General features: G+C 29.2%; 3 protein-coding genes across 6 annotated transcripts; 2 read left to right on the plus strand and 1 right to left on the minus strand.

Annotated features, from left to right (window-relative positions):
- Positions 1-3,427: 3,427 nt before the first annotated feature.
- On the plus strand, positions 3,428-7,029 carry LOC108553732 (sodium channel protein Nach). Its single transcript, XM_017908754.1, has 5 exons — positions 3,428-3,561; positions 4,351-4,543; positions 5,336-5,496; positions 5,759-5,908; positions 6,357-7,029. The coding sequence occupies exons 1-5, from the start codon at positions 3,428-3,430 to the stop codon at positions 7,027-7,029; spliced, it is 1,311 nt and encodes a 436-aa protein (XP_017764243.1).
- A 1,270-nt stretch (positions 7,030-8,299) lies between these two features.
- On the plus strand, positions 8,300-12,579 carry Kap-alpha3 (karyopherin alpha3). Its single transcript, XM_017908753.1, has 9 exons — positions 8,300-8,710; positions 9,748-9,850; positions 9,941-10,148; positions 10,431-10,591; positions 10,805-11,031; positions 11,113-11,478; positions 11,556-11,790; positions 11,867-11,958; positions 12,050-12,579. Exons 1-9 carry the CDS (start codon positions 8,645-8,647, stop codon positions 12,140-12,142), a joined length of 1,551 nt encoding a protein of 516 aa, XP_017764242.1. The 5' UTR covers positions 8,300-8,644; the 3' UTR covers positions 12,143-12,579.
- A 139-nt stretch (positions 12,580-12,718) lies between these two features.
- On the minus strand, positions 12,719-16,594 carry mRpL3 (mitochondrial ribosomal protein L3). Of its 4 annotated transcripts, none has more exons than XM_017908757.1 (4): positions 16,543-16,594; positions 15,530-16,129; positions 15,273-15,462; positions 12,719-13,235 (listed from the first exon to the last, which is right to left on the minus strand). In XM_017908757.1, exons 1-4 carry the CDS (start codon positions 16,551-16,553, stop codon positions 12,996-12,998), a joined length of 1,041 nt encoding a protein of 346 aa, XP_017764246.1. In that variant the 5' UTR covers positions 16,554-16,594; the 3' UTR covers positions 12,719-12,995. The 4 variants fall into 4 exon arrangements, with proteins under 4 accessions (XP_017764246.1, XP_017764247.1, XP_017764245.1 ...); XM_017908758.1 differs by having other exon boundaries at positions 16,552-16,592; XM_017908756.1 differs by having other exon boundaries at positions 16,547-16,588.
- Between the last annotated feature and the right edge of the window lie 6,975 nt (positions 16,595-23,569).

Below are 23,569 nucleotides of genomic sequence, written 5' to 3' on the forward strand. Positions count from 1 at the left end.
GAATGTAGCCTGAAGTTCCAGCTTTGCAATGAAATTATAAAAGTTCATAAATTAATTACAGAAATGGAGTAATTAATAATTTTTCACTGCCGGAGCCATTCTATCCTTTTCTATCCCCTCTCTGTCCTAGTCTGTCACGTGACGAGCTCTTCGACGACCTCCTCGCCTATTCTATAATCCTATCACTTTCTTGATTTTTGAGCCCAAATCATAGATGACGCTGATCGCAGGCGGTAAAATTTTAATTCGAACTAGATACCTGTTCTCTTTATGCGCTAATAGTACACCTTAATAAATCAATTCGGCAGTAGAAAATTAATAAATTTTCAAGTTTTTGTAATTAATTTATCGACATTTGTAGCTGCACAGCAAAGTTGGAATTATAGACAACATTCTTATACAATGTTTAATTTAATAATTAATACTTACATGAGCGATAGGTTTTATATTTCCTGTAATAAATAAGATTGCTATAGAAAAGTGTTCTTCTGGCATAATATTCTTATTTTGTAATAAATATATACCAGCATAAGGAAGCGTAAAAAATAAATTATTTTATTAAGAAATTTTATTTACAATTGTTTATTTACAATGTTTTCATAGACGAAAAATGAATACAAAATAAGAAATAAATTAAATAAAAATATTAACGATCAACAAGAATCGAACCCAGGTCCTTCAGCACAACAAATTTTGGACTATTACAACAGGCTACAATTTCAATTGAAGAATATTAGAAATAAAGCTGTAATTATAGGAATAATAAAACTTTAATTGTAAATATTTCAAAAACTATTGAGTAGTTGCAACTATAATGATATATTTGCTTAAACTGCATGACGATATCTACAAGCCTGCAAAGTTCCAACTAAATCGGTGACCCGAAGGTCTTGCACTCTCGCTGTTAGTGTAAAAAACACTAAGAATAACAAAACGTTCAAGCAAAACATTTACAAACATCTTACGAACTTTTACCAACTCACTATGATAAATGCTAGGATTTACCGGTAAAACCTAGTAACTTGTGTATACCATTCTGAAAATATAGCTGTACCTTGACGATGATCGTCTTGGTGGTTGGTTAACGACCGTGGTCTACCTGATTAAGTTCTTTAATACGTGCCACTTTATGTTCTCAAAGGACCAAAACATGATCCGGCAGAAAGAGAAATGGGTCGGAACGGAAAAATGGTCGGCGAAGCCGCAACAGGGGAATACGTTAATAGTTTTCGAAGAGGCTTCGTCCGAATGGCGTAAGTGTTGTATATTTACATTGGCGTTACAGGCTCACACCTGGACACAAGAATAGCGTCGCTTCTTTTTCCTCGAAGTATTTTCTCGCCCGTGCGTCAAACGGCACCTAACAAAGGGGATCGTTCATTCCTTTTTCCTTTCTTTCAGACGAGTTTTATTATTACAGAAGCTCGTGACAATTTAAATTGTCATGCAACGTGGAAGATGGGCAACTTTCGTCACTGTGGATACTTTGGTCAATCCTTATCGTTATCACGAGGACTTTATGGAACAAGATGCAAAATGTATGATTGGTCATGTTCGAGATCTTCGAGCATTTTCGTCTCGCGCAGCATAAATTACATATAAATATATAAATTATATAAATCGTATTACCTTTTACATCGTTTAAAACATATTATATGAAACGTATTATATATTTCTGCTAAACAATATCTGTAAGACCTTTCTTACAGGATTTCATTTTACCCGATGATGCACTTTTTTAAGTTGCGAAGCGAGAATAAGTAATAGCTATTTCCTGAATCATGATAGAAGAAAAATTCACCGGTTCTGTAAAAACAAATTGACGATGGTAGAATATCCTGTTTCCTTGTTGAAGAATCGATGAAATGGATAAAGGTATTTCTTGAAATAATATAACTCTTAGAATTATTAATACATCTGTGAATTGTTAGGGTATGGCACGTTGGTTGAAAATAATCTTACATTATTATGAAATAAACGGATATGATAACAACTAAGTGAAAAATTCATTTCTTTCAGATACGTGACTTATTGTTAGGGTACTTTCATAATTACCACCTGTCTAGTTCTCGATTACGTAGTATTCGTCAAATAGTATGAAAATGACGACGAAAGCGACACAGCGATTCGAATAACGAATTATTCGAAACATTCTCGTTTATTTGATCAATCTCTTAATCTTTAATTTGTTTTTATTTCCTTAGAGAGTGAAAAACAATATCCGACAGGCGGACATGGTCTTTAGATTAGAAAAACAAACTGTACATTTGACGATGGAACGCGACGACTTTTAACATTATGGTTCGAAAGTGGAGGGGTTTTTAAAGGAAATCAGATCCGAGAAAGACATCAAGAGGGTAGTTTACACCCGCTTAAATTCCAAATCGTCGATTTTCTCGTGCATACCGAACACCGGAACAACGTCGGTATGCATGCAGATGGTGGTCGTAAGAGGGAGTGGTCTAAAATAATAAAGAAGCTGGCATGAAGATGAAGAGTGTTTGTGTTTCCACACGCGATGGGCCGATTCCTAAACGACAAGATGCAACTGGAAAAACGTATATTCGAAAGACAATACTTCGAATACATCGAAAGTTATCGATAATTTCCTCTAGGCAACCATCTTTCTTCCTAGAAACGAAGAACAATAAATATTTTCGATCATTTCTTTCCAAGGAAGAACGTGATATTCTTGTAAACTTTTTCGTCAATTGATCATCTTTTTCATTCGTGTTGAACTACTTTACTTGCATTTTTGTCATAACTTTGTGAGAAAAATTGAATCATTTCTTGGACAGTTATTAACAGTAGAACCATCGACCTATAATGTATGTTTAAATATCGCATCATCACGGTAGAATTAACATTAATTTCGTGAAAAACAACTATATATCTTCACTAACAAGTTGCAAGTGTAAAAATAAGAAAGATAATAATAATAAGAAAAAATAGTTGGTAGTAGAACTGTTAAGATGGCATCGACAAGAGACAACATTTTTAATGAACTCCAAATTATGATTCTTCCGTTTTAAAAAGACAAGAGAAGGATATTCGATTTCAAACACCTTTATATTTTCTTATCATATTTTTGGAATAAATAATATAAAATACTATTCAATGCAATCTTCTAAAACTTTAAGATGGTCAATTAACAGTTATAGCATGAGATCAATCGAAATAAAATTTTTGTTATAAATGGATATTTGAATATTACTGCTTTTTCGTTTTATACAATATTAATTTATAATTAGACTTTTTTCTTTCTCGTTGATAAAATTGATAAATTACACGTGTTATGTACACGATATTCATAATATATGACCAAACTGAACATGCGACTTGTAGAAGAGATCGATGTGATTTTCTTCTTGAGCCTATTTAGTAACGGTATAGTTGCAAAAGAATACATTACTAGTTCTAGTCTAAAATGAAATACAAATATAATCCATCGTTAAGAGAACTGCGTTTTAGTTTCAATCATCGATTAAGGCAATATCTTCTGGAAAATACTTTGGATGGCGTTCAATATTTCGTGGATCCTACGAGACCTAAATGGGAAAGGTAATCTCGTAATCAAACTAAAATAGCGTAATGAACCTGTTTCGTCATGGTTATGCATAGTTTTACTTTCTCGAAATGCACGAATACGTATTATTTTATAATAATTTGAATGAAATATACAATAACGTTATCATTTTTTGTCATTTCATATTATATAGCGATGAAGTTATTTTAACGAATGAAATTAATTATTGAAATTGATCGGATTCATCAAATTTCACCTTCAAAATATTTATAAATTCACAATACTTCGTATTTTTGTACCAAAGCATTTAATTTTCTGCACTTAAAATAAATTTTTATTTCTTGTTTCTGTGGAGTTCATCGATTTGGTAAATAAATGGCTCAATTTCATAGGCTAACTGTAAAACTAAATGAATGGTATTTTTAAGAGTCAAAAATACGTTTAACTCGAATTTCCAAAATCTGAATAATGTTGAAATCACAATGATTGCTGATCCACCATATATTTTCTTCTTCCTTTTACTAATTCTTATTTCGATTTATAATTTGCCAATGAAAGATTAGTAAATACGAGTAATAAAAATATATTAATTAATTAATAATATTGTAAATAAATTATGTAATAACAATAATGAAATGAATTAATAAATAGTGCAATGATAATAAATAAATAAATAAAATAGGTATAGTTTCTTTATTAAAATAACTATAGTTACCCAACGTAGTGTTTTAATTATGTATGTAGTATATTACTAATTTTAGTAAAGAAAAGGTCAAAAAGAAATGGAGGCATCAATACCTAATTTATGACTGACTTACTTATAGAGTAGTATGGTTTCTATTAACATTGGCATCAGTAGCGGCGATTGTAGCTATAATCATCATTATTTTGGACAAGTTTCAAACAGAACCAACCATAACTGGATTGGACATAATGACAGACCACATTAACATTGAATTCCCTCAAATCTTTGTTTGTTTTGACTGGAACCATATGAATTATTCGTATATACCTCAGGTAAACGTATTAATAAATTATTTCGATAAATTAGATTTATATTCATTAGTACAAGAAACGTTTGATAATGGAAGTAAATTCTGGATGTAGAAATTATGTTAAAAATACTACTAAAATACCATTATAGAAGGGAAATCATATATTCAATAAAATGATTAAAATACTATTAAAACGGAGAGAATATAAAATGAAAAATATACGACCAAATATGAACATTTATAATGTAATGTATTATAAAAATTCGATAGTCAATAAAGTATCATTTATGAAAATTACTAATTTTGGCTAATTTTGTTGTATATTGACAAACTAAATGGTTTTTCATCTCTGGCAAGTAATCTCACAAATATGTTCCTGTTTTTATTTTATTCGACAATGTTTAGATTTACTAACAACAATCTTTTCTAAATGCAAAAATTATAAATCAAAGGAAAAGTACAAAAATTAGAAATTAATTCTTTAGTTTCATTTGAGATGAATATGTGAACTCCTTAAAAGTAAAACTACCAAACCACCATTAAAATGACTTATTCCAACTATTTTTGATAAAGATAATATTCACTTTATTCATTAGAATTTGGTAGTTGAATGATAATTGCTAAATTTTGAAAATATGTATATACGATCAATTTTAATATAGGTTTATAATGTTACTTTTTAATAATTTTAATAATTGTTACATGAGTTATAATATTATAATAGTTGTTTACATTAATGCTAGTTTGAAATATACATAATTTATCTTATGTATATTTTTATAAACTAATATTTATATTCATATGGTGTGCACAGAATGAAATGTATATGTACGAAGCATTGTACAATTGGAATTTCGAAAAACATGTTGATTTAAAATCGTTTCATCTTATTTACAAAAATAAAAACAATTTTCGTAAGATTTTTGAAGCAATGAGTCCAGATTGTGATTCCTTAATTAGTGACTGTGAATACAGGTAAATATCGTCTTTAGCTTCACTCGAAAACAAAATTAAAATAAAATTTTTAAATATATTTATTATTATGATATGTATTAATGAAATTTTTATTTGTTAAAGGTGAGAAATAATATTGTGAAGTTCCTGGAACAAGTGAAGATTATTTCAATATTAATGGGAAAATTTTGAATTGAATAACCTTTTCTGAAATATAATTGGAATAACATTATAGCATATCTCATAAGTATTATTACATTTCTCTTTATTTTTCTCTTTTTAGGGGAATAGGCACATCATGTGATAAAGTATTTACAAAAGTAACTACTTCTGTAGGTACATGTTGTAAATCTAAAAATTTGGAACCACTTAAAATTATGGATATTTCGTGGAGTTTTGAATTCAGAACTCCTAGTGCAACTTTTCCTTTGAGGTAATATTACTTTATTTATTAAAAATTCTACAATTTGTTAAACTCAATATTTCTTTTAATTAATGTGTAGTGTCCCCAAAGAATTATTATAATATTTTAATTTAACAATTTTTATGCCTTATATCAGCGAACTAATATTACTTAATAGCGATAATGAGATATTTAAAATTATATATTATAAAACCTTGCGTAATAAAAGAAAAAGAAAATATACAAAAATAATAATAGTCTTAATTGTTTAATAAATAGATATTTTACATAAAATTCCGGTATAAAAAATAAAAAATTATTAGAGAATTATTATATAAAATAAGTTATAATAGTACAGCAGTAATGCATTTTCAACTGTTTCATATATATAATACTATATTATTTGCTGTATATAATTTATATCAGATACATTTACGATGTTATTATAATATTTCTAAATTAAAATTTCAAATTGCAGATTTTATTTTACACAAAATGATTCGAGCCCATTTCCGAGTGAAAGGCCAGTAGTAAAAGTTCATTTTCCCGTAAATGTTGAATTTATCGTTGATATAACATATACAACTCCTGACATTCGTTATTTATCTCTCCGACAACGAAAATGTTATTATAAACAAGAGGATGTAAACTTTAATGATTGCGAAATCAACTGTTTTATCGACAAATTATATAAACATTGTAAATGTTTACCATGGTTTTTATCATTTGTCGATAAAACAGAATGTTCAATTTCAAAATATTTCTGCTTAAAAAATATTAATATTGATGCAGCTCAATGTAATTGTTGGATCTCGTGTGATCATGTATCGTATAGTGTAAGAGAGATACAAAAGTCACCAAGAAGCGTAAATCGAATTGTATTAAGAAATTGGCCTACAGCTCTTTACAAAAGGGAAATGCGATTCGGTTATTTAGATCTACTTGTATCATTCGGAGGTATTGCAGGTCTTTTTTTGGGATATTCTTTATTAACCTCTATTGAATTTGGATATTATTTTACGCTTAGAACTTACTGTGGTGCTGTGGTTCAATTATCTCGAAAACAGTATAATATTGTGACTGTTCACGTAGTAGAGAAACTTCCAAAGAAAGTAGATATTAATCCCAAATATTATCAATATGTTGACTAAATTCGTTTAAAAAGTTTATATTGGTGTATTATTTTAATGCAAAAACGTATATTTATAAATTTAATGCAACACATATCAACGTAATTGTATTTTCAATTTCATTTAAATTTTAGACCCTATAATAGATACGAAGAATTTGGACATGCGGACAGAACATTCGAGATTGTGAACAATAGTGTGTGTATATAGACCAGTGTAGTAATCATAATTTAGAGTTCCCTGGGTTTTATTATTCACAACCAAGATATTTTATTAGATGTTTGACTTATTCTTTTAATAAAAAAGAAGTGTTTTTTAAAGTATAACATAAATTTTGTTATAATCTCTAATTTATATAGTATTTAACTAATACTGACCTACGAATAAAATTTTATATACGTACATGTATGTTTAAAAATTAAACTAATAGTATGAATAAATTAAAAAGTTATTGAAAGCCATATTTTAAGTATACTACAAATATAAATTTTTCATATGGAATATAAAAAATTTCGCAATTTTATAACTATATTTATAATCTTTAGGGTTAAAATGTAAAATATCTATGAACTTTTATATCATTATTTTATTTAAAGTTTAAAAAACTAAGTAAGAAAAAACAATTAGATTAAATTTCGAAATATCTTTTAAATACAATTAACTATACGATATTATTACTACGAATAGTATTTAATGTTAGTAATCGTATTAAATTATTATTTTTTGTGTTGTAATAATATTAAACTTATTCTATTGTTTTATAAAATATTTTCTTCTTTTTATTATTATTTTTTTACATTTTATTAATATTCCACAATAATTGTTGGAAGATAATTAATTTAAATTTATATATATGTGGTAACATTACAATTAATTATTACTATCATATAAAAGTTGTTGTACTTGTCTAGTTATTTCCACTGCACGATGAATAATTTTTCCCTAGCTAAATTTCGTATATATTATTGCTTGTAAAAATATATTAAAACAAAATTATATTATGTTATTTGCAATTGTTATATACATAAATTTTATTTATTTGATTATAAATGTATGATTATTACGTATGTAATTTTTGTTTTTTATATATTGATTTTATAGGAATTTTTTTTGAGTATGGTAAATTATCTTTCCATACAGTTAAAAATGTTACTTATTTTTATCAGAATATTGTTTCATTATATATTTTAAATATTGGAAACATAAATTATCTGAAACTAGAAGTACAAACATAGTTTATAGATAAGAAGAAATTACTATATTTTCGCGGCGCTGTTCTGTTGCTTGCCAGTCTCATTTTACTGACTGCGAAGGTGAACATAGTGAAAACACGCGTCTTCCGAAGCGCCACCTTGCTCATTTCCTGTGCTCCTTTCGGAATGGCTGAAACGCAACGTTTGTGCTGAGAAAACGTGACTACAGAGAACATCGTGTGGCGATCGTGATCAAGAGAACGAGTGTTATACATTATATTGCACTGCATATTGACGTACATTAAGGCTGTCGCGCAACGGTATGCAGCTGTCGAAGTAAATCGACCGCAGTAACACGGATACAGAATTTTCGCAGTAACAAGGGTATCCGGGTACCGGCACATATCAATATACGTGAGTGCGAAGGATTGGTTATTGAAAAAATGGCGGCGGAAATGCTAAGCAAGAATCGAATGATGGTTTTTAAGAACAAAGGCAAAGATCAAGATGTGAGTATCCGGTGTGTTCTTCGTTGTGCGCAGTTACGTTGTGCGTCTGGAAGGTTCGGCTGTCGTACTGAGTGGATAAACGCAAGATTATTATGGGCGCTAGTTTTTTTCAAATTTGTACAATGTATTTGCATACTTTGTTATTCTGGGTAGATTTTTGGACATTTTCGCATATCTAATTTATACAAAACCCATAAAAATTTATATATAATTCTACCAAATGCTGCATTATGTTTTGAATAGAATCGTGTTATTCCGAACAAGTGGAAAGTGTCGTTAGATTAATGTCAAATATAGCACTATCAAAGATAGAATTGAACGAATCATTATAAAAAATGTATTCAAGTTGTTTTATTTTAACTGCTTGCTGAAAACATTATAAATAACTTATTACACAATGTCGTATTATTTTTGACATAAATAATTGTTTCAGTTTTTATCGCAATTTTTTTTATCGCAAAATGCCTGTCAAAAATATCGCAATAATGTTGGGTCATTATAGAATGTAAATGCTATAACAATATCATTAGTAGTTTAAACAATAAAAATGCTTACAAATTACAAATATCTGTGAAAATATACTATTGATAAATACTTTGCTACTGTTATATTTGTAAGTAAAATTAAAAGTTAATTTTAGAAATATTATGAATAATACGATAAGTAATAAGTAAATATGTTATTTCTAGAAAATTGAGCATTACTATTAGATTCCAGTAAATATATGATTATTATCTGTATTTTGTTATATTATATAAAAAATATTAAATATTTTAATTATTAATAATTGAGGATGTAGTTAATATTAATATTAGAAGAAATATTTTTAAATGCATGTATTTATATTAAAATTACTGTATTCTATTTATATGCGCAAACGTTTATTTTTATTACTTTTTTATCATAACCGTATTACTTTTCACATACAACTATACATTATGTTATTTTTTTTAAATCTAATATTAAAATATTTGATTATTACGTGTTACAATATGAATTTTTTATGAATTTTTAAATAGTTGGATGTCGTGTTTTAGGAGATGAGAAGAAGAAGAAATGAGGTAACAGTAGAGTTACGTAAAAGTAAACGTGATGAAACATTACAAAAACGAAGAAATGTGCCTACTACAGGTTTAACAGGTATACTTTTCATAAGGATTCACAGAAAAATTTATATCAAAGCATATTGAGCAAAAAATATAATTATTAAATAGCAATATTTATTTTTAGATGAAGAAGATACTGATAAACATGATATATCAAAAATCAATTTAGCAGATCTAGTAGAGAATGCTTCTAGTAATGATCCAAGTGTTCAATTACAAGCTGTTCAAGCAGCAAGAAAGTTATTATCTTCAGATCGTAATCCACCAATTGATTTGTTAATTGAGAGTAAAATTTTACCAGCTTTAGTTAAGTGTCTTGAACAGCATAATAGGTATAGTAATAATTAAATGTGTATTTACCTTTAATTTATGATATTATTCATTTTTCCTTTTATGAGAGTGAAGAAAGTAATTATAGATAAACATTTGTTGTTAATATAAGGTTTTATTTTGTTTTTAGAAACTGAAATAATAGTATTTTGCTTTTGAAATAAAAATATGATCAAGCATACACTAGCTTTACTTAAAAAATTATTTATGATATTATGTTGTTAGTGTTAATTATTTATTGTTTAAACTTATACTATTAATTTTTTATATAATCTATTTTACAGTCCATCACTGCAATTTGAAGCTGCATGGGCTTTAACAAACATTGCAAGTGGTACAACACATCAGACGCAGGCTGTTGTAAAAGCTGGTGCAGTTCCACATTTGTTGCATTTGTTACATTCAACTCAACAAACAGTTTGTGAACAAGCTGTATGGGCTTTAGGTATGAAAGTTAATATAAGTGTGGGGGATGCTACATATATAAAGAAAGCAATTTATTGTATAATATAATAATCAGTTTTGTGTAATATAAAGTAATGTAAATTAAATAATTTTGATAGCTCGTAGTACTAAATTTTATTATGATTTTAATCAAATAATAATGTTTTACTTACTGAATATTGTATATACATATTAACAATCTTTTCTATTCTAGGAAATATTATCGGAGATGGTGCAGCATCTAGGGATCATGTTATCAAGCTGGGTGTTATACCACCACTGTTAACATTTATTAACCCGGATATACCAATTACTTTTTTACGTAATGTAACTTGGGTAATCGTAAATTTATGTAGAAGCAAAGAACCACCACCACCTCCTTCAACTATTAGAGAAATTTTGCCTGCTCTTAATGTACTTATTCATCACACAGATATTAATGTACGTGACATGATGTATTTAATATATTTATGACGATCAATAACTACTGAAGCAGTTTATCATATTCAAAATATATTACAGATTCTTGTCGACACAATTTGGGCTCTCAGTTATTTGACTGATGGTGGTAATGAACAAATTCAATTGGTTATAGATAGTGGTGTAGTGCCTCGTCTCATACCACTTCTCTCGCACAAAGAAGTTAAAGTGCAAACAGCAGCTTTAAGAGCAGTTGGTAATATTGTAACAGGTACAGACGAACAAACGCAAACTGTATTAAATTGCGATGTACTTTCGTATTTCCCCAATTTGTTATCTCATACGAGGGAAAAAATTTGTAAAGAAGCAGTTTGGTTCCTTTCAAATGTAACTGCTGGTAATCAATCTCAAGTTCAAGCAGTTATAGATGCTGGATTACTGCCTCTCATTATTCACAATTTAGCAAATGTAAGAAGAGTTATTAAAGTCATTTATATTTGTTAAGTTAAATCATTTATGATATTAATATATCCATTTTATAACAGGGTGAATTTCAAACACAAAAAGAAGCAGCATGGGCAATCAGCAATTTAACAATAAGTGGTAATGATGAACAAGTTGCACGGGTGATACAGGAAGGCGTTGTTGGGCCCTTCTGTAATCTCCTTGACTCTAAAGATAATCAAGTTGTACAGGTTGTTTTAGATGGTATACACAATATGCTCAAACTTGCTGGATCACGACTTGAACAATTGGCCAATATGATTGAAGAATGTTCAGGTTGGTTTCTATATTAATATTATATACAATGTTATTTCAAAATATTTTAATTTATATAAAATGTTTTTTTTTTTAGGTTTGGATAAAATCGAAGCACTGCAAAATCACGATAACGGGGATATTTATAAAATAGCGTATGATATTATTGAGCAATACTTTTCCGAAGAGGTATGAATTTATTTTATTTTTATAATTTTTATACTTTTATATTTACACTTATTTTTTAACTCTAAAAATATGTATCTTACAATGTTTTTAGACAAGTGATACACATTTGGAGCCACGAGTTGTGGAAACAACATTTGAATTTGATCAGACGACGAGCATTTCGAACGAAGATTTTAAATTCTGAGAGGGCCTCCATTATTTCTTATCTGATCGTGCCGTCCCCCGACAAGCTTCATTACGGAGCTATTCTGCTTACCCTTTTATATTCTGTCTCATTCTTGTTCCAACGACAACATGTGACAATTTCAATATGTTATTGCTAAATCAAGAATTATGTTTGGTTTTGCTCATTCAAAAGCGTAATTACGACTGGCCGATGTTTTACTCAAAGAAGGAGAAATTAGAACAAAATGAGGATAAAGCTATATTAGGAGCAAAAGAGTTTCTTATTGAAATAAGAATTTGTGTTCTCTTCTTTTCTTTTCTTTTGGATTCTTTTAACGATGTGTATGTTACCTTGTTTCCTTTTCCGATTACACATATTAAAATCATTGGTGGAGCGGTACCTAATCGATTGCAACTAGTGACGTGCATTATACCGACTAAATTATTCTAGTAAATTAATTAATTTGCTCTCTAAGTTGAAGAGCGACACAGAAAAAGAAAAATGTCCTTTTTATTGTTTGATCATGCTGCTTTCCACTCTAACTTGAGATGAGTCTTGGTTAGTGATGTTACATTTATAAAACAATTCGTGTATATTTTAGGCATGTTAAATTTATAATAATATTGATTACTAAATAAATAAATCGACTACTCTTTATTAGCTTAATTCACGGCTATGAATTATTTCTATAAGGGGAAGAGGATAAACAATAAAACTATTACGTAAACACGGCAACTTAAATTGCCAATTTTTGCCTAGACTTTTGATCGCGTGGGTAGATAAGTTATCTAGAAATTCGAAGAGATTTAAATATTTTCATAAAACATGGTCTTATTAAAAAGTATTTTCTTTATTTACAACATTATTACAATTATTGTGATTCTGGTTGAAATACTATAGTTGGATCAGTAAATTGGTGAACATCATCCGCATAAAGGTTTTCAGGAAGTTCATTTGTGTTTTCATTTGGTATATATGTGGGAAAATGTGGCGAAGTATTTCTTTTAAGAGGTAAAATCGTATCGTATAAATAGCACATGGTATTTACTTCTCCTGGTATATTTTGAGCTAATACCCAAATTATATTATATTTAGTGTTTATTCGTAGTATCTGCAACATGTACACAAAAGTTGAATAATGATTTAAAGTCATCCTAATTGCTACTAATTTCGTTAATATTTTAACATATTTGCATTGCTGTAATTATTTATTAATATACTTATAAGCAATTATTTTTAAAATGAATTTTGACAAAAAATTTATTCATAATTATTATTATTGCAACTACAAAAAGTTAATGCTCTTATTATAATTTTTCTTATTTGCTAATCTTTGAGAAATTTTTAAATAATTTTAAATAATGTCAAAATTAATCTACAAAAAATATAATTTTCTCTGTATTTAAGAGTTTTATTATATATAACGTGTTCAGAGAATGCAATTTTAGTTATTTAAATGAAATAATAAGTAATTTTTTAATGTATGTAACATCAGAATATTAAGGGAAGATAAATTGATTGCTCCAATTATATATGTCTTATTAAACAAATTTTTTATGTATTCCTAATAATATACTTCATTGTTTTAACAAGTTTTCTATATGATTTATATTAGATTATAATTTTTAAGCAAATGATAAATGAATTATGTAAGTTTTACAAATTGTGGATATACATTTTTTGTTAGTATTGTAAAATAATTTCAAAGTGCCACTGCTGTATAGTATATCTTCCTTTCAAAAGTAATATACCTTTACATAATTTATATTTTGTAACTGCTTAATATAGTGTACAATCCTTAAGTATTTCAACAAAAATATCTACTTTTTCGAATATTTCATGTAAACGTTATAGAATTTAATATATTTTATTTCTATTTTAAATACATTTTATATGGCAAATATACTGAATTCCTTAAATGCGAGTTATAATAGATTGAATTGAAATTCTATACACAATTCGTAATTACATATTTGAGACAAATGCAAAAATTAAATATGTTCTTGTAGTTATATTGATCCTCAACCCTTTAAATATTTGTTTTGTAAAACTATATAAAAAAAATTATGCACTATCTTTGTATAAAACTTGCAAAAAATATTTACAACAAATAGTGTTCATATATAAAATATATGTATAAACAATAATTTGATACAGTTACTGTACTGATAGATCATTTTGATCATTTACTCTAACTGAATAATTGGACATACTAAAATTATATGATTCTATTGAAGAATAAAAATTCAATTGTACTTTTGAATATATTGTTATATGTAAAAAAATAATAAGAAAAAAGATTAAACCATAGTGAGTTCTTTTGCTTATTTCATACATTTCTTATAAGAAACTTAAAATATATTACATAACTGTAAAACAAATTATTCTTTTAACTTATTTTTTACTTCCTATTTTTTTAAATACAATTAGCTATAAATATAAACTATTGAGGGAAAATACAATTGATTATGTAAAACTTATTATACTATAAAAAATGATATCAATTATACTTAAGACAGAATAAAGGCAAACTTTGTTTCATTTTAATTGGATGGTATACTTTTTTAATTTATAAAAAGTAATTATACAATTTGTCTTTATTTATTCAATTAAAATTGTAAAATTAATATACTATAGTTAATGGCTAATTCAGAATTAGCTTTTCAACTACAGATGGTTGGTAGAAGTACACCATTATTTCTTGCAATTTGCTTGTTACCCTATAAACTACTTAGAAGCAAAGCAAAATATCAAATACTATGTAAAAAGAAGATGAATTATTTTAAAATGAATGCATAATACTTTTTACTGTAGAAACTAATTTGAAAATAATTTAAATACGATTATGTTTGGATTTATTTACACAAACTGATTAATTTGTTAATAAAGATATAATAAAAAATGACAAAATTTATTTGGTAACCAATAAATATCTATTTATTGCTTCATCTTGGTCAATCTGTTTATTCTGTAGACCAGGAAAGCCAGGAAGTACAGAAAGAAAATAAGTGAACTTTCACAAAAAATTGCCTATTTTTATTTTATAATTCCATAATTGAGGAGTTTCAAGTGAATAGAGAATAAATTTGATAAAATTCTTTTTTGAATTATAAAAGCTAAAAAAATATAAATGAAGATTATTAATTACCTTTACACCTCTAATAATACGCCAACGATTTCCCATGTGTCCAGGCAGTTTTGTGCCTAGTTTGACTCTAGCCATTTCACTTCCTGAACCTATGTTACCTGGCCTTCTATGTGTTTTGGTTGTACCATGAGATGCAGGCATACCTTTAAAACCCCATCTTTTCATGACACCTTGAAAGCCACGATCTATCCTATATGAAGAATATATATTATTCTATTGCTCCTACATAAAAATAACAATACTAATGAAAGATTTACGTTTTTCCTCGAATATCAAGAAATTCTCCTGGTTTGAAATGAGTTGCAAATAAAGAAGTTCCAGGTTGAATAGCAGCATTTGGTGAAATTATAAAACGCATTAAATGTCTTTTTGGTACAACTCCAGTCGCATTGAATATTCCACTATATTCTTTAGTAATTAATTGTGGATCAATATTCTCTGCACCTAATATAAGGCAACCATGTTTCACTTTATGTATTTTATGTTTCTGGTACATAGTTGGTTTATATTCTTCTGGTGGTATATACTTTACAACTTCATTATCTATGATCTGTATTAAAGTAGCAAGTACTTTTTTTCCATTTTTTAACCACATTGGATATACTCCTATCTTTTTACCAATTAAACCAGTACGTTTAGAATCTTTAGTCCAAGGTATATTTGATGGAATCAATTCTGTGTTTAATGGAGATTTATTAAGAAAATCGGCTGATACTTCTGAGACAAATGCTTTATTTTCTGCAGTAAGATGTTCACTACGAGCCAAATGTAATGGTTTTGGAAGCCACTCAGGGAGACGTTTTCTTGGTGGAGGATTTTGTCTCCTACCACGAGTAGGAACAGTTATCATGTAGGGACTAAAATAATTAATCTATTAAAATTCATGTCAACATTTTAACAAATAATTAATTAAATGAATTTATTTTTAAAACAGTTAAACATACAAACAAATAGGTTAATGAGTTATATATTATTTTAATTTAATACCTTTGTTTTATACATTTACTGAACAGTTGGAATCCGCTAATGGTTTTTAAAATTAGTGCCATATTTGTAAGATAATAAAAATTTCTAATTTTGTGTATACAATATTATATGAAAGGTAGAACATATATCTTTAAAAAAGGTTAGAATATAAATTGTTAACGAATATGTTAATAAATTATTAATTAATGTTAATGCTTTTTACTGAATATGAAAAATAAAAATTTATAATTAATTATTGTCGAATAGTTTTATACTATAGTTTTATATTCTAATCGTAGCTTACATACAGTACATTTAAGCTGCGAATACTTAGTTTCATCCTCGAAACAGAAGAAGTTATGGTAAAGAAGTTATGATAAAGAAGTTTATCAATAGTAAACTTTTATACAAAGCAGCTCATTAATAGTATAATCACATACAATTCGTTTGTGGGATAATCAAAGACAACGTTTGTTCTATGATACAATTTTATTGTTTGTGACAAAATAATAAAGAATTTTATTTCTTTATCTATAATCGATATTATAGTAAACGTGTATAATATAGATACTTTAAAATCTCATATTAATGCCATTTCTAACACTAGCGATTCAATATAGAATATAATTATAACATTAGTAGTGATGAGATTAAAATTAAATTTAATTATAAAACAACCAAGAAGATACAGAATATTATATTGCCATAAATACTTAGAGTGACGATTTCAACCAAAAGAATATTCTATTCTTAATTTTATCCACTGTTGATGGTTTTGATTAGCAAATTATCATCTGCGAAGTTATTAATATTAATAAATATGAACTAAGTTTCATTTTACTTAGAAAAGTTTGAATTTTTTTAATATAAAAATTACTCTTATTTAAGAAAATCTATATATACATGAATCAATATTTAATATTTTTATACCACTGAAAACAAAATAATTGATCTTAACAAAGATGAAAAAAAGAATAGAGTAGTTTCACAGAGAATTATATTTATTTTATTTACTTAGATACGAATTACATTAAATTGAAAAAATTTAATTTTCTGCTCACAAAACTGATGTTCATATAAATATCTATATAAGAAAAGAAGTATTATCGGAATAATTAATACAGCTTTTAGCATTTTATATCTGGTGTGATATCATGTTATATGATCAGTTTTATAAATGAAAATTTACGAATATTAAATTTTCACTCTGACACGGAAATGGCGGGAAGAACTTGGTCTCCCGACCAATCCGTTGATGACTAGGCGACGCCATGATAGGGTGGGATCATTCTCCTTTTGAACGTCGCGGCAACTGGACGTGTAATCCAATTTCAGGTACGCATGTTATCGCGTCTATTATTGAATGAAACTTTCATTTCTATTCTTTTGCCCTCTATGCAGTAGCATTAGCTTCATTCGATTAATATGTATTCATATAATACAATTCTGAACATCTTTCCAATAGGACTATATAGTATTTCAAGTTATTCCGCAATTTCATTTCTGAATTGGACTGATGGAATTATCGATAGTCTTTGAAACAGAATTTGAATATGATTCTTCCTACATTTCAATTTAATTAGTGATACCTTTACATATTTGAACTAAATTATGATTTTCGTGTGTGCAGTATGTTGGTTGATCGTAAGAATCGCGTAGAAGGTATCAGAAGTTAGCGAAAGCGTTGGAGAAAGAAATACGGACGCAATGTTCGCGTGCCTTCAAATGTGCCAAGTTTTCGTGAAGACATTGTAATGTTGAATTTCTTATATCGAAGCCAGACTTATTGAATGTACGTAAGTACTTTTGTGTACTGTATCATTGGTAATTTGTTTCATGTATCATTTTATAATATTTAATTATTATTATATTTGAGATTTTAAAGCATATTCATTATATCTTGCTATATTTGACTTTGAAAGCGAAATAATTCACATATTACATTATTTCGATTTCGAGTATTTTACAACATCCTCATAATTCGGTCTGAAGCAATAATCTTTATTATTTTTACGAGAGTCGTAATTGCAGTTGCGTTGAATTTTCAAACGCAAGTTCAGAAAAAGTTATGCGTAATATCATCCTGCAAACCGTATGCGCAGTCAGTATGCGCGGTCGGCATGCGCAGTTAGTATGCGCGGTGAGTATGCGTAGCAAGTATGCGCAGCCCGAATGCGCGGTGAGTATGCGTAGCAAGTATGCGCAGCCCGAATGCGCAGGTTGATGGCGCAGTTATATTTCAAATTCTATTGTATTCCATTCTCATCATTTCTAATTGCTTGATAAGCTCGAGAAATTCTTTATAATAGTTATAATGTATTACATTCATTGGTGTGTATTTCTAACAAGTGTTTTATTTCTGACTTGAATGATCAACAGGAGGAATAATGGATGGTTACAACATCATAAGTAGAGCAGTATTTTCTTAACATTTGTTCGACAGGGAGAATAACTCTCACGACATTCGTCACCCTCACTAATACCGTTTTTACAGGAATTTTCGTCGCCGTTCGCGATGCCACCATTCGAGTCAGTGCTTTTTTACGTATCAAACTTTTTCCTCACAGCCCAATAGTTCTTGCTACATATAACCATAATAGCGATACGCGAATGTAGAGTCAGTGTGTGTTCGTCGATGGAAATTCAAACGGACGCGTTAATAATCTTTTATTTTTCTTTTTTTTTTTAATATTCGTTACCGGCATTAGAGTCGACATTACCCTGGAATGGTCCCGAGGCTCCACTGCAATCCAAGAACGTAAGTATGTAAGTATGTTTGCACACTGTAATTTAATTAATTTCTTTTGTTAAAGAACAAATTTTAATATTCAACGTGTTCTAAATTTTTTCGTAGATCCGACAAGTCTGATGCCATTGCAGTCAGTTCTACACTGCACAGTATTCATCTCTGCTCCAGAAGTCAAGAATGTAAGTACGTTTGCATATTGTAATTGAATATATCTAAATCAATCATATGAAATCAAACTCTTCAAATATTTGCGACTTGATGGTATAATAGTAGCATTGAACGTTTTGTTGCAGATTTTCTACAGTCTTCGCTTTTCCATGGATCTGACAACTGTGTTACTATTCAAATCAGCCCCCTCACTGATGACGGTCTTCACGATGACTTCCCCTGGGCCACTACAGCATCGTTCTCCGCACCATCGGTGAGTTGCATGCATTTTGGTTCCTCTGGTCATTCAATCATGTCTTAGGACGAAAGGTCCAAATCGACACGGATGACTGGTTGTATTACGTAGAATTTCTTATGAGCATAGTGACCTCGGGTATTTATTATACTCGAGAGTAGTGACAAAATTTCTTTTGTGTTTTATTTATCAATTCAGGATAGGTTTTCTTGCACTTCGCGTTTTTGAACAATAATAACAGAAATATGAGTAGTTAATATGGGTACATTGGCACATATAATATTAGTGGCATAAATAATATAATATTGGCTATTAGTTCCTTCTTACTATAGCCACTTTTAAAATCAAAATATGTTTAGTATGGTTATTTATAAATAATAGACATGAATATTTGATTATTTTGTAGTGGAGAAGTCGAATGCCCTTCGACTTCGTTATTATGAAAATTGTAATTAATATATGGCAACAATGATTATGTATTGTTATTCATTGTTCCATTAATAAACTAGTGCCAATACCATTCTTTGTCTTTTGATAATACTGAGATATTCAATTCTTTGACTGGTATGCAATAAATCCGAGTCGAATTTAAAATATAGTAGTATCACTGTTATGTTTCGTTAATGCTAAAATGCATTTGTCATTAAGTGCAAGAAAACATTTCGCGACAGACAGATTTTGGAACCAAAGTAATAACCTTTGTACTTTTGTGCTTTCGAATATGATATACTTTGGTGAAAGAATCTTCTGAGGTTTTATTATATTTCCATTGTTATATAAATTAAAGTCAATTATTTCATCACGTCGAGTCCTAGTCTTTCTTTTCTTTTGATAAATAGTTTTCTTATTGATTATGAATATTTCCTTCCAATACTGAAATTTCTATAACTTGTTTTATTTGAAAAGTAAAGTCATTGCAAATGAAATCAGAAAATGCAAGATGAAACGTTAGTTCGTTAGATAAAACACGTATACGCTAATCACTTTTCTAGCTCAGGATTTTCAGGTTTAACCCCTTCCGTGTTCATTGCCAGGATCTCATTCATGTGCCCAGGTGCTACTTGAGTGGGTGAAAGGCGATGGACATGATGACCATAGTTCATAAGCTTATAATAATTTCCTAGCGGCTGACGATGCGTTAGTGTATCGTGCACGACGTATTTTCCACATTGTATGTCTGTGGTTAGGATGTGGAATTGCGTCGTTCGTACATTTATTTTATTCGCTTTACCTTAAAACATTCGGAAAATTTATAAATATTCATTGCAATAGAAGTACATAATAATCTGCTATCAACTACAGCAGATTATGCATAGCATAAACGCGATAGAGTTTACAATCTTGCTATCAGTTTACGATAATGTTATTAATTCTCTTACCACGTGTCTTAACGACATTATGCTCTTTAACATATTCGTATTTGCCGAATGATTAATATCGCGCGTTACGCAAAGGTCGCTAGCCGTCATCAGCCGATTTCAGAAAATGGTACGTAAAGTTAGTGTGCATGTTGCCAAACTCGGGTGTCGGGGGCGTCCCGGGACGCTTACTGTAGTGTAGGATTTTTGCGCCCGGGTGGTATGTGTGAGAACCGTGGAGTGTGGTGTGTTGGAATGCTTGATTTTTGCCATTTTTTAAATATAGGAGGAGTTAGGTAGGTAGTATACTCTGGTGTGCCTGGTAATTATAAGTAGGTAGGGCCGGGCAGGTTGGCACAGTCTCAGGTCGGGTAGGCGCGTTTCGCGTGCACAACCTGTTTCAGGAAATATAATTTGAATAGTCGACGGTGAAGCTGGCACGTTTGGGTGTTGCCATTCGTCACTAGCTTTACCTATCGATTTTTTCAAATCTTCGTCGCGGTCGTGGTCGTGATCGAACGCGTATGTGCTCGAGTTTCTGCACGTGTGCACGAGTAACGATCACTCGATCGTTGCTCGTCCATGTGAGTCTTGATTAGCTTCGCGGTTTGTATTTATTTTTTTTTTTCCGATTAGAGAATCTCGAGTCTAGATATAAGTTTCAGCGGGCATGGCGTCCGAAGAAAGAAGAAGAGGCTATTAGGTACCCGACAAACTGTCACGAAAACGGTGCCTAGGAATGGCTTCCTATCCTTTGGATGAGAAGTCATTCTTGTCACTACTTTGTCACTATGCTCATATTTAGTAGTATGTAGAAGTAGTAGTAGTTTGTTTACTGGCCGATGTTCATCGGTCCATCATTCTGTTTGGGCAAATCGCGATTTTTGTACTTAGTGTTGCGAGTAATTAATCACGGGTTAATTTAGTGTTGCGAATTATGAGATCGCGATTTTGTTTGATTTTTTTTACATGAATTTTTATTTTTTCATAGCTACTAATATTGATTAACTTTATAGTGTTGCGACTTGTATTAATCGCGAATAGTCAAAAAAATCAAATATCTTTTTCTGCATATATATATTTTATTTTTTACTGATTTCATTTTAAGAATTAGTGCTGCGCTTTAATGGAATCGCGGTTTTTCTGATTGTTTTTATTATTAGTGTTGCGTTGAAGAATGATCGCGTTTCTTGAAGTAGTGTTGCGAATATAGATTGCCCAAAATTTCACCACTGATATGGTGGAAATCTGTTCCTGTTCCTGGGAATCACCTGTTGCAACTGCAAGAGTTGCATATAGGTGGTCATATATCAGCAGCCACAACCATGGCTGCCCTGGATTTTTGACATTAGTGTTGCGAATTGTTTTGATACGAGTGCATAAATTAGTATTTATTAGTGTTGCGTTAATAATTGAATTATCTTATTTTGATTATTTTCGCGAGTTCTTTGCCTTTTTTTGTTCATTCTCATTTTTTTATGTTCTTTTTTTGTAAATGCAAAATTAATTGTCATTTTAAATATCATTAAGCACTATTCGCGGTTGATTTTAAAAATTGTCCGTTATCAGACAATTTAGTATGTTAGTGTTGCGAAATTACAATTTATTTATTCCACTCACGGTTTTTTTTTCCGGGTTCATATGTAGTGGATATATTTGTTTTTGTGGCTATTTTGGCCACCATTGTATTTTCTTTTTCAGCACCCTTTTTCACTGAAATATTTGTTAATGAAAATACTGCTGTAATATGTATATGTCTGTTTTCCATCCTTTTTTCCTTTTATTTATCTTCTCATTTTATCTGTTTTACAATAATTCGTAATATTATTAATTTTCGAATTTTGATTTGCTTTAAAATAAATTCACTCGCGATACTCGTTTATTTTGCAAGATACAAATTTTGCATAATAATCGTTTTGTGTGTATAATTCGACTCATCGTGAATCTAATAAAAGTTACACATTCTTTTTTCGTGTTCGGGAAAATTATTGATTTTTGTTTATAAAAATTCATGCAAATGAGTTGCATTAATATGTGACATGTCTTCTTTCAGGTGTCATTGTTTTGTTCCGCTTCTCCAACTATTAATCGAGTAATTAAGTCTGTTTCAGATTTATTAATTTAGAACGTTTTCATGTCACCATGTTCAATATCATTTCAAATATATGAACTTATGTGAGTATGTCAGAGGCTCAGAAGTGAAATGACGTACGTGGGAGGAAATGACGTTATGGAAAGTGATGTATGAGCCTCATTTATTTTTTTATTATCACTTCAACAATTTTTATTTATAATTATATAGATTATTATTTATAATAATTGTACTATTTTTTCTACAGTGTGTGGTGTTTGGGAAACGTTATGGTGCCAACGGAAACAGTGTGAGTGGTTTCAACACCCACACAGTGTCTCTTTAATATTCAGATTTTCCTGATCAAATCCTTCGTTTCTTGTGCATATTGGATGTTTGAAATTCTATCTTGATTTGTGATAGGAAACTTCTGCGAAAAGCTTCTAGATTTGTGACAGGTAGAGGTTTTATAAAAATTCATCTGATTTTTGATAGGATAGTGTTAAAAATATCCTTGATCTCCCTATGTTTAGAAATATGGAATATCTTTAATTTCGATGTAAGTAGGGCTGATTATTTTTCTTTTGGGTTCTTTGGATTACTGAAAGCTGGAAGTCACATTTTATTTCCACGTGTACTAGTTATCTTTGGATCATTTTGGTTGTTTGGGTCTGTTTTTTCCTTTAGATATTGAATGGAAGGTGAATTGGATTTACAAATGGATGAATTATTCTGAAATTAATGATAATT

The sequence above is a fragment of the Eufriesea mexicana genome, unplaced genomic scaffold, assembly GCF_001483705.2.
Source record: "Eufriesea mexicana isolate 0111107269 unplaced genomic scaffold, ASM148370v2 scaffold12690, whole genome shotgun sequence".
Taxonomy (NCBI): Eukaryota; Metazoa; Arthropoda; class Insecta; order Hymenoptera; family Apidae; genus Eufriesea; species Eufriesea mexicana.

Excerpts from the sequence above, each read along its gene's own strand:
- LOC108553732 (XM_017908754.1), top strand. The coding sequence starts at position 3,428 with ATGAAATACAAATATAATCCATCGTTAAGAGAACTGCGTTTTAGTTTC. Across the intron at positions 3,562-4,350 it reads ACGAGACCTAAATGGGAAAG|AGTAGTATGGTTTCTATTAA; the intron begins GTAATCTCGTAA and ends ACTTACTTATAG. Across the intron at positions 5,909-6,356 it reads AGTGCAACTTTTCCTTTGAG|ATTTTATTTTACACAAAATG; the intron begins GTAATATTACTT and ends TTCAAATTGCAG.
- Kap-alpha3 (XM_017908753.1), top strand. The coding sequence starts at position 8,645 with ATGGCGGCGGAAATGCTAAGCAAGAATCGAATGATGGTTTTTAAGAAC. Across the intron at positions 8,711-9,747 it reads ACAAAGGCAAAGATCAAGAT|GAGATGAGAAGAAGAAGAAA; the intron begins GTGAGTATCCGG and ends GTCGTGTTTTAG. Across the intron at positions 11,479-11,555 it reads TTATTCACAATTTAGCAAAT|GGTGAATTTCAAACACAAAA; the intron begins GTAAGAAGAGTT and ends ATTTTATAACAG.
- mRpL3 (XM_017908755.1), bottom strand. The coding sequence starts at position 16,321 with ATGGCACTAATTTTAAAAACCATTAGCGGATTCCAACTGTTCAGTAAA. Across the intron at positions 15,463-15,529 it reads CTTGATATTCGAGGAAAAAC|GATAGATCGTGGCTTTCAAG; the intron begins GTAAATCTTTCA and ends TTCTTCATATAG. Across the intron at positions 13,236-15,272 it reads GTATTATTAGAGGTGTAAAG|ATACTACGAATAAACACTAA; the intron begins GTAATTAATAAT and ends TACATGTTGCAG.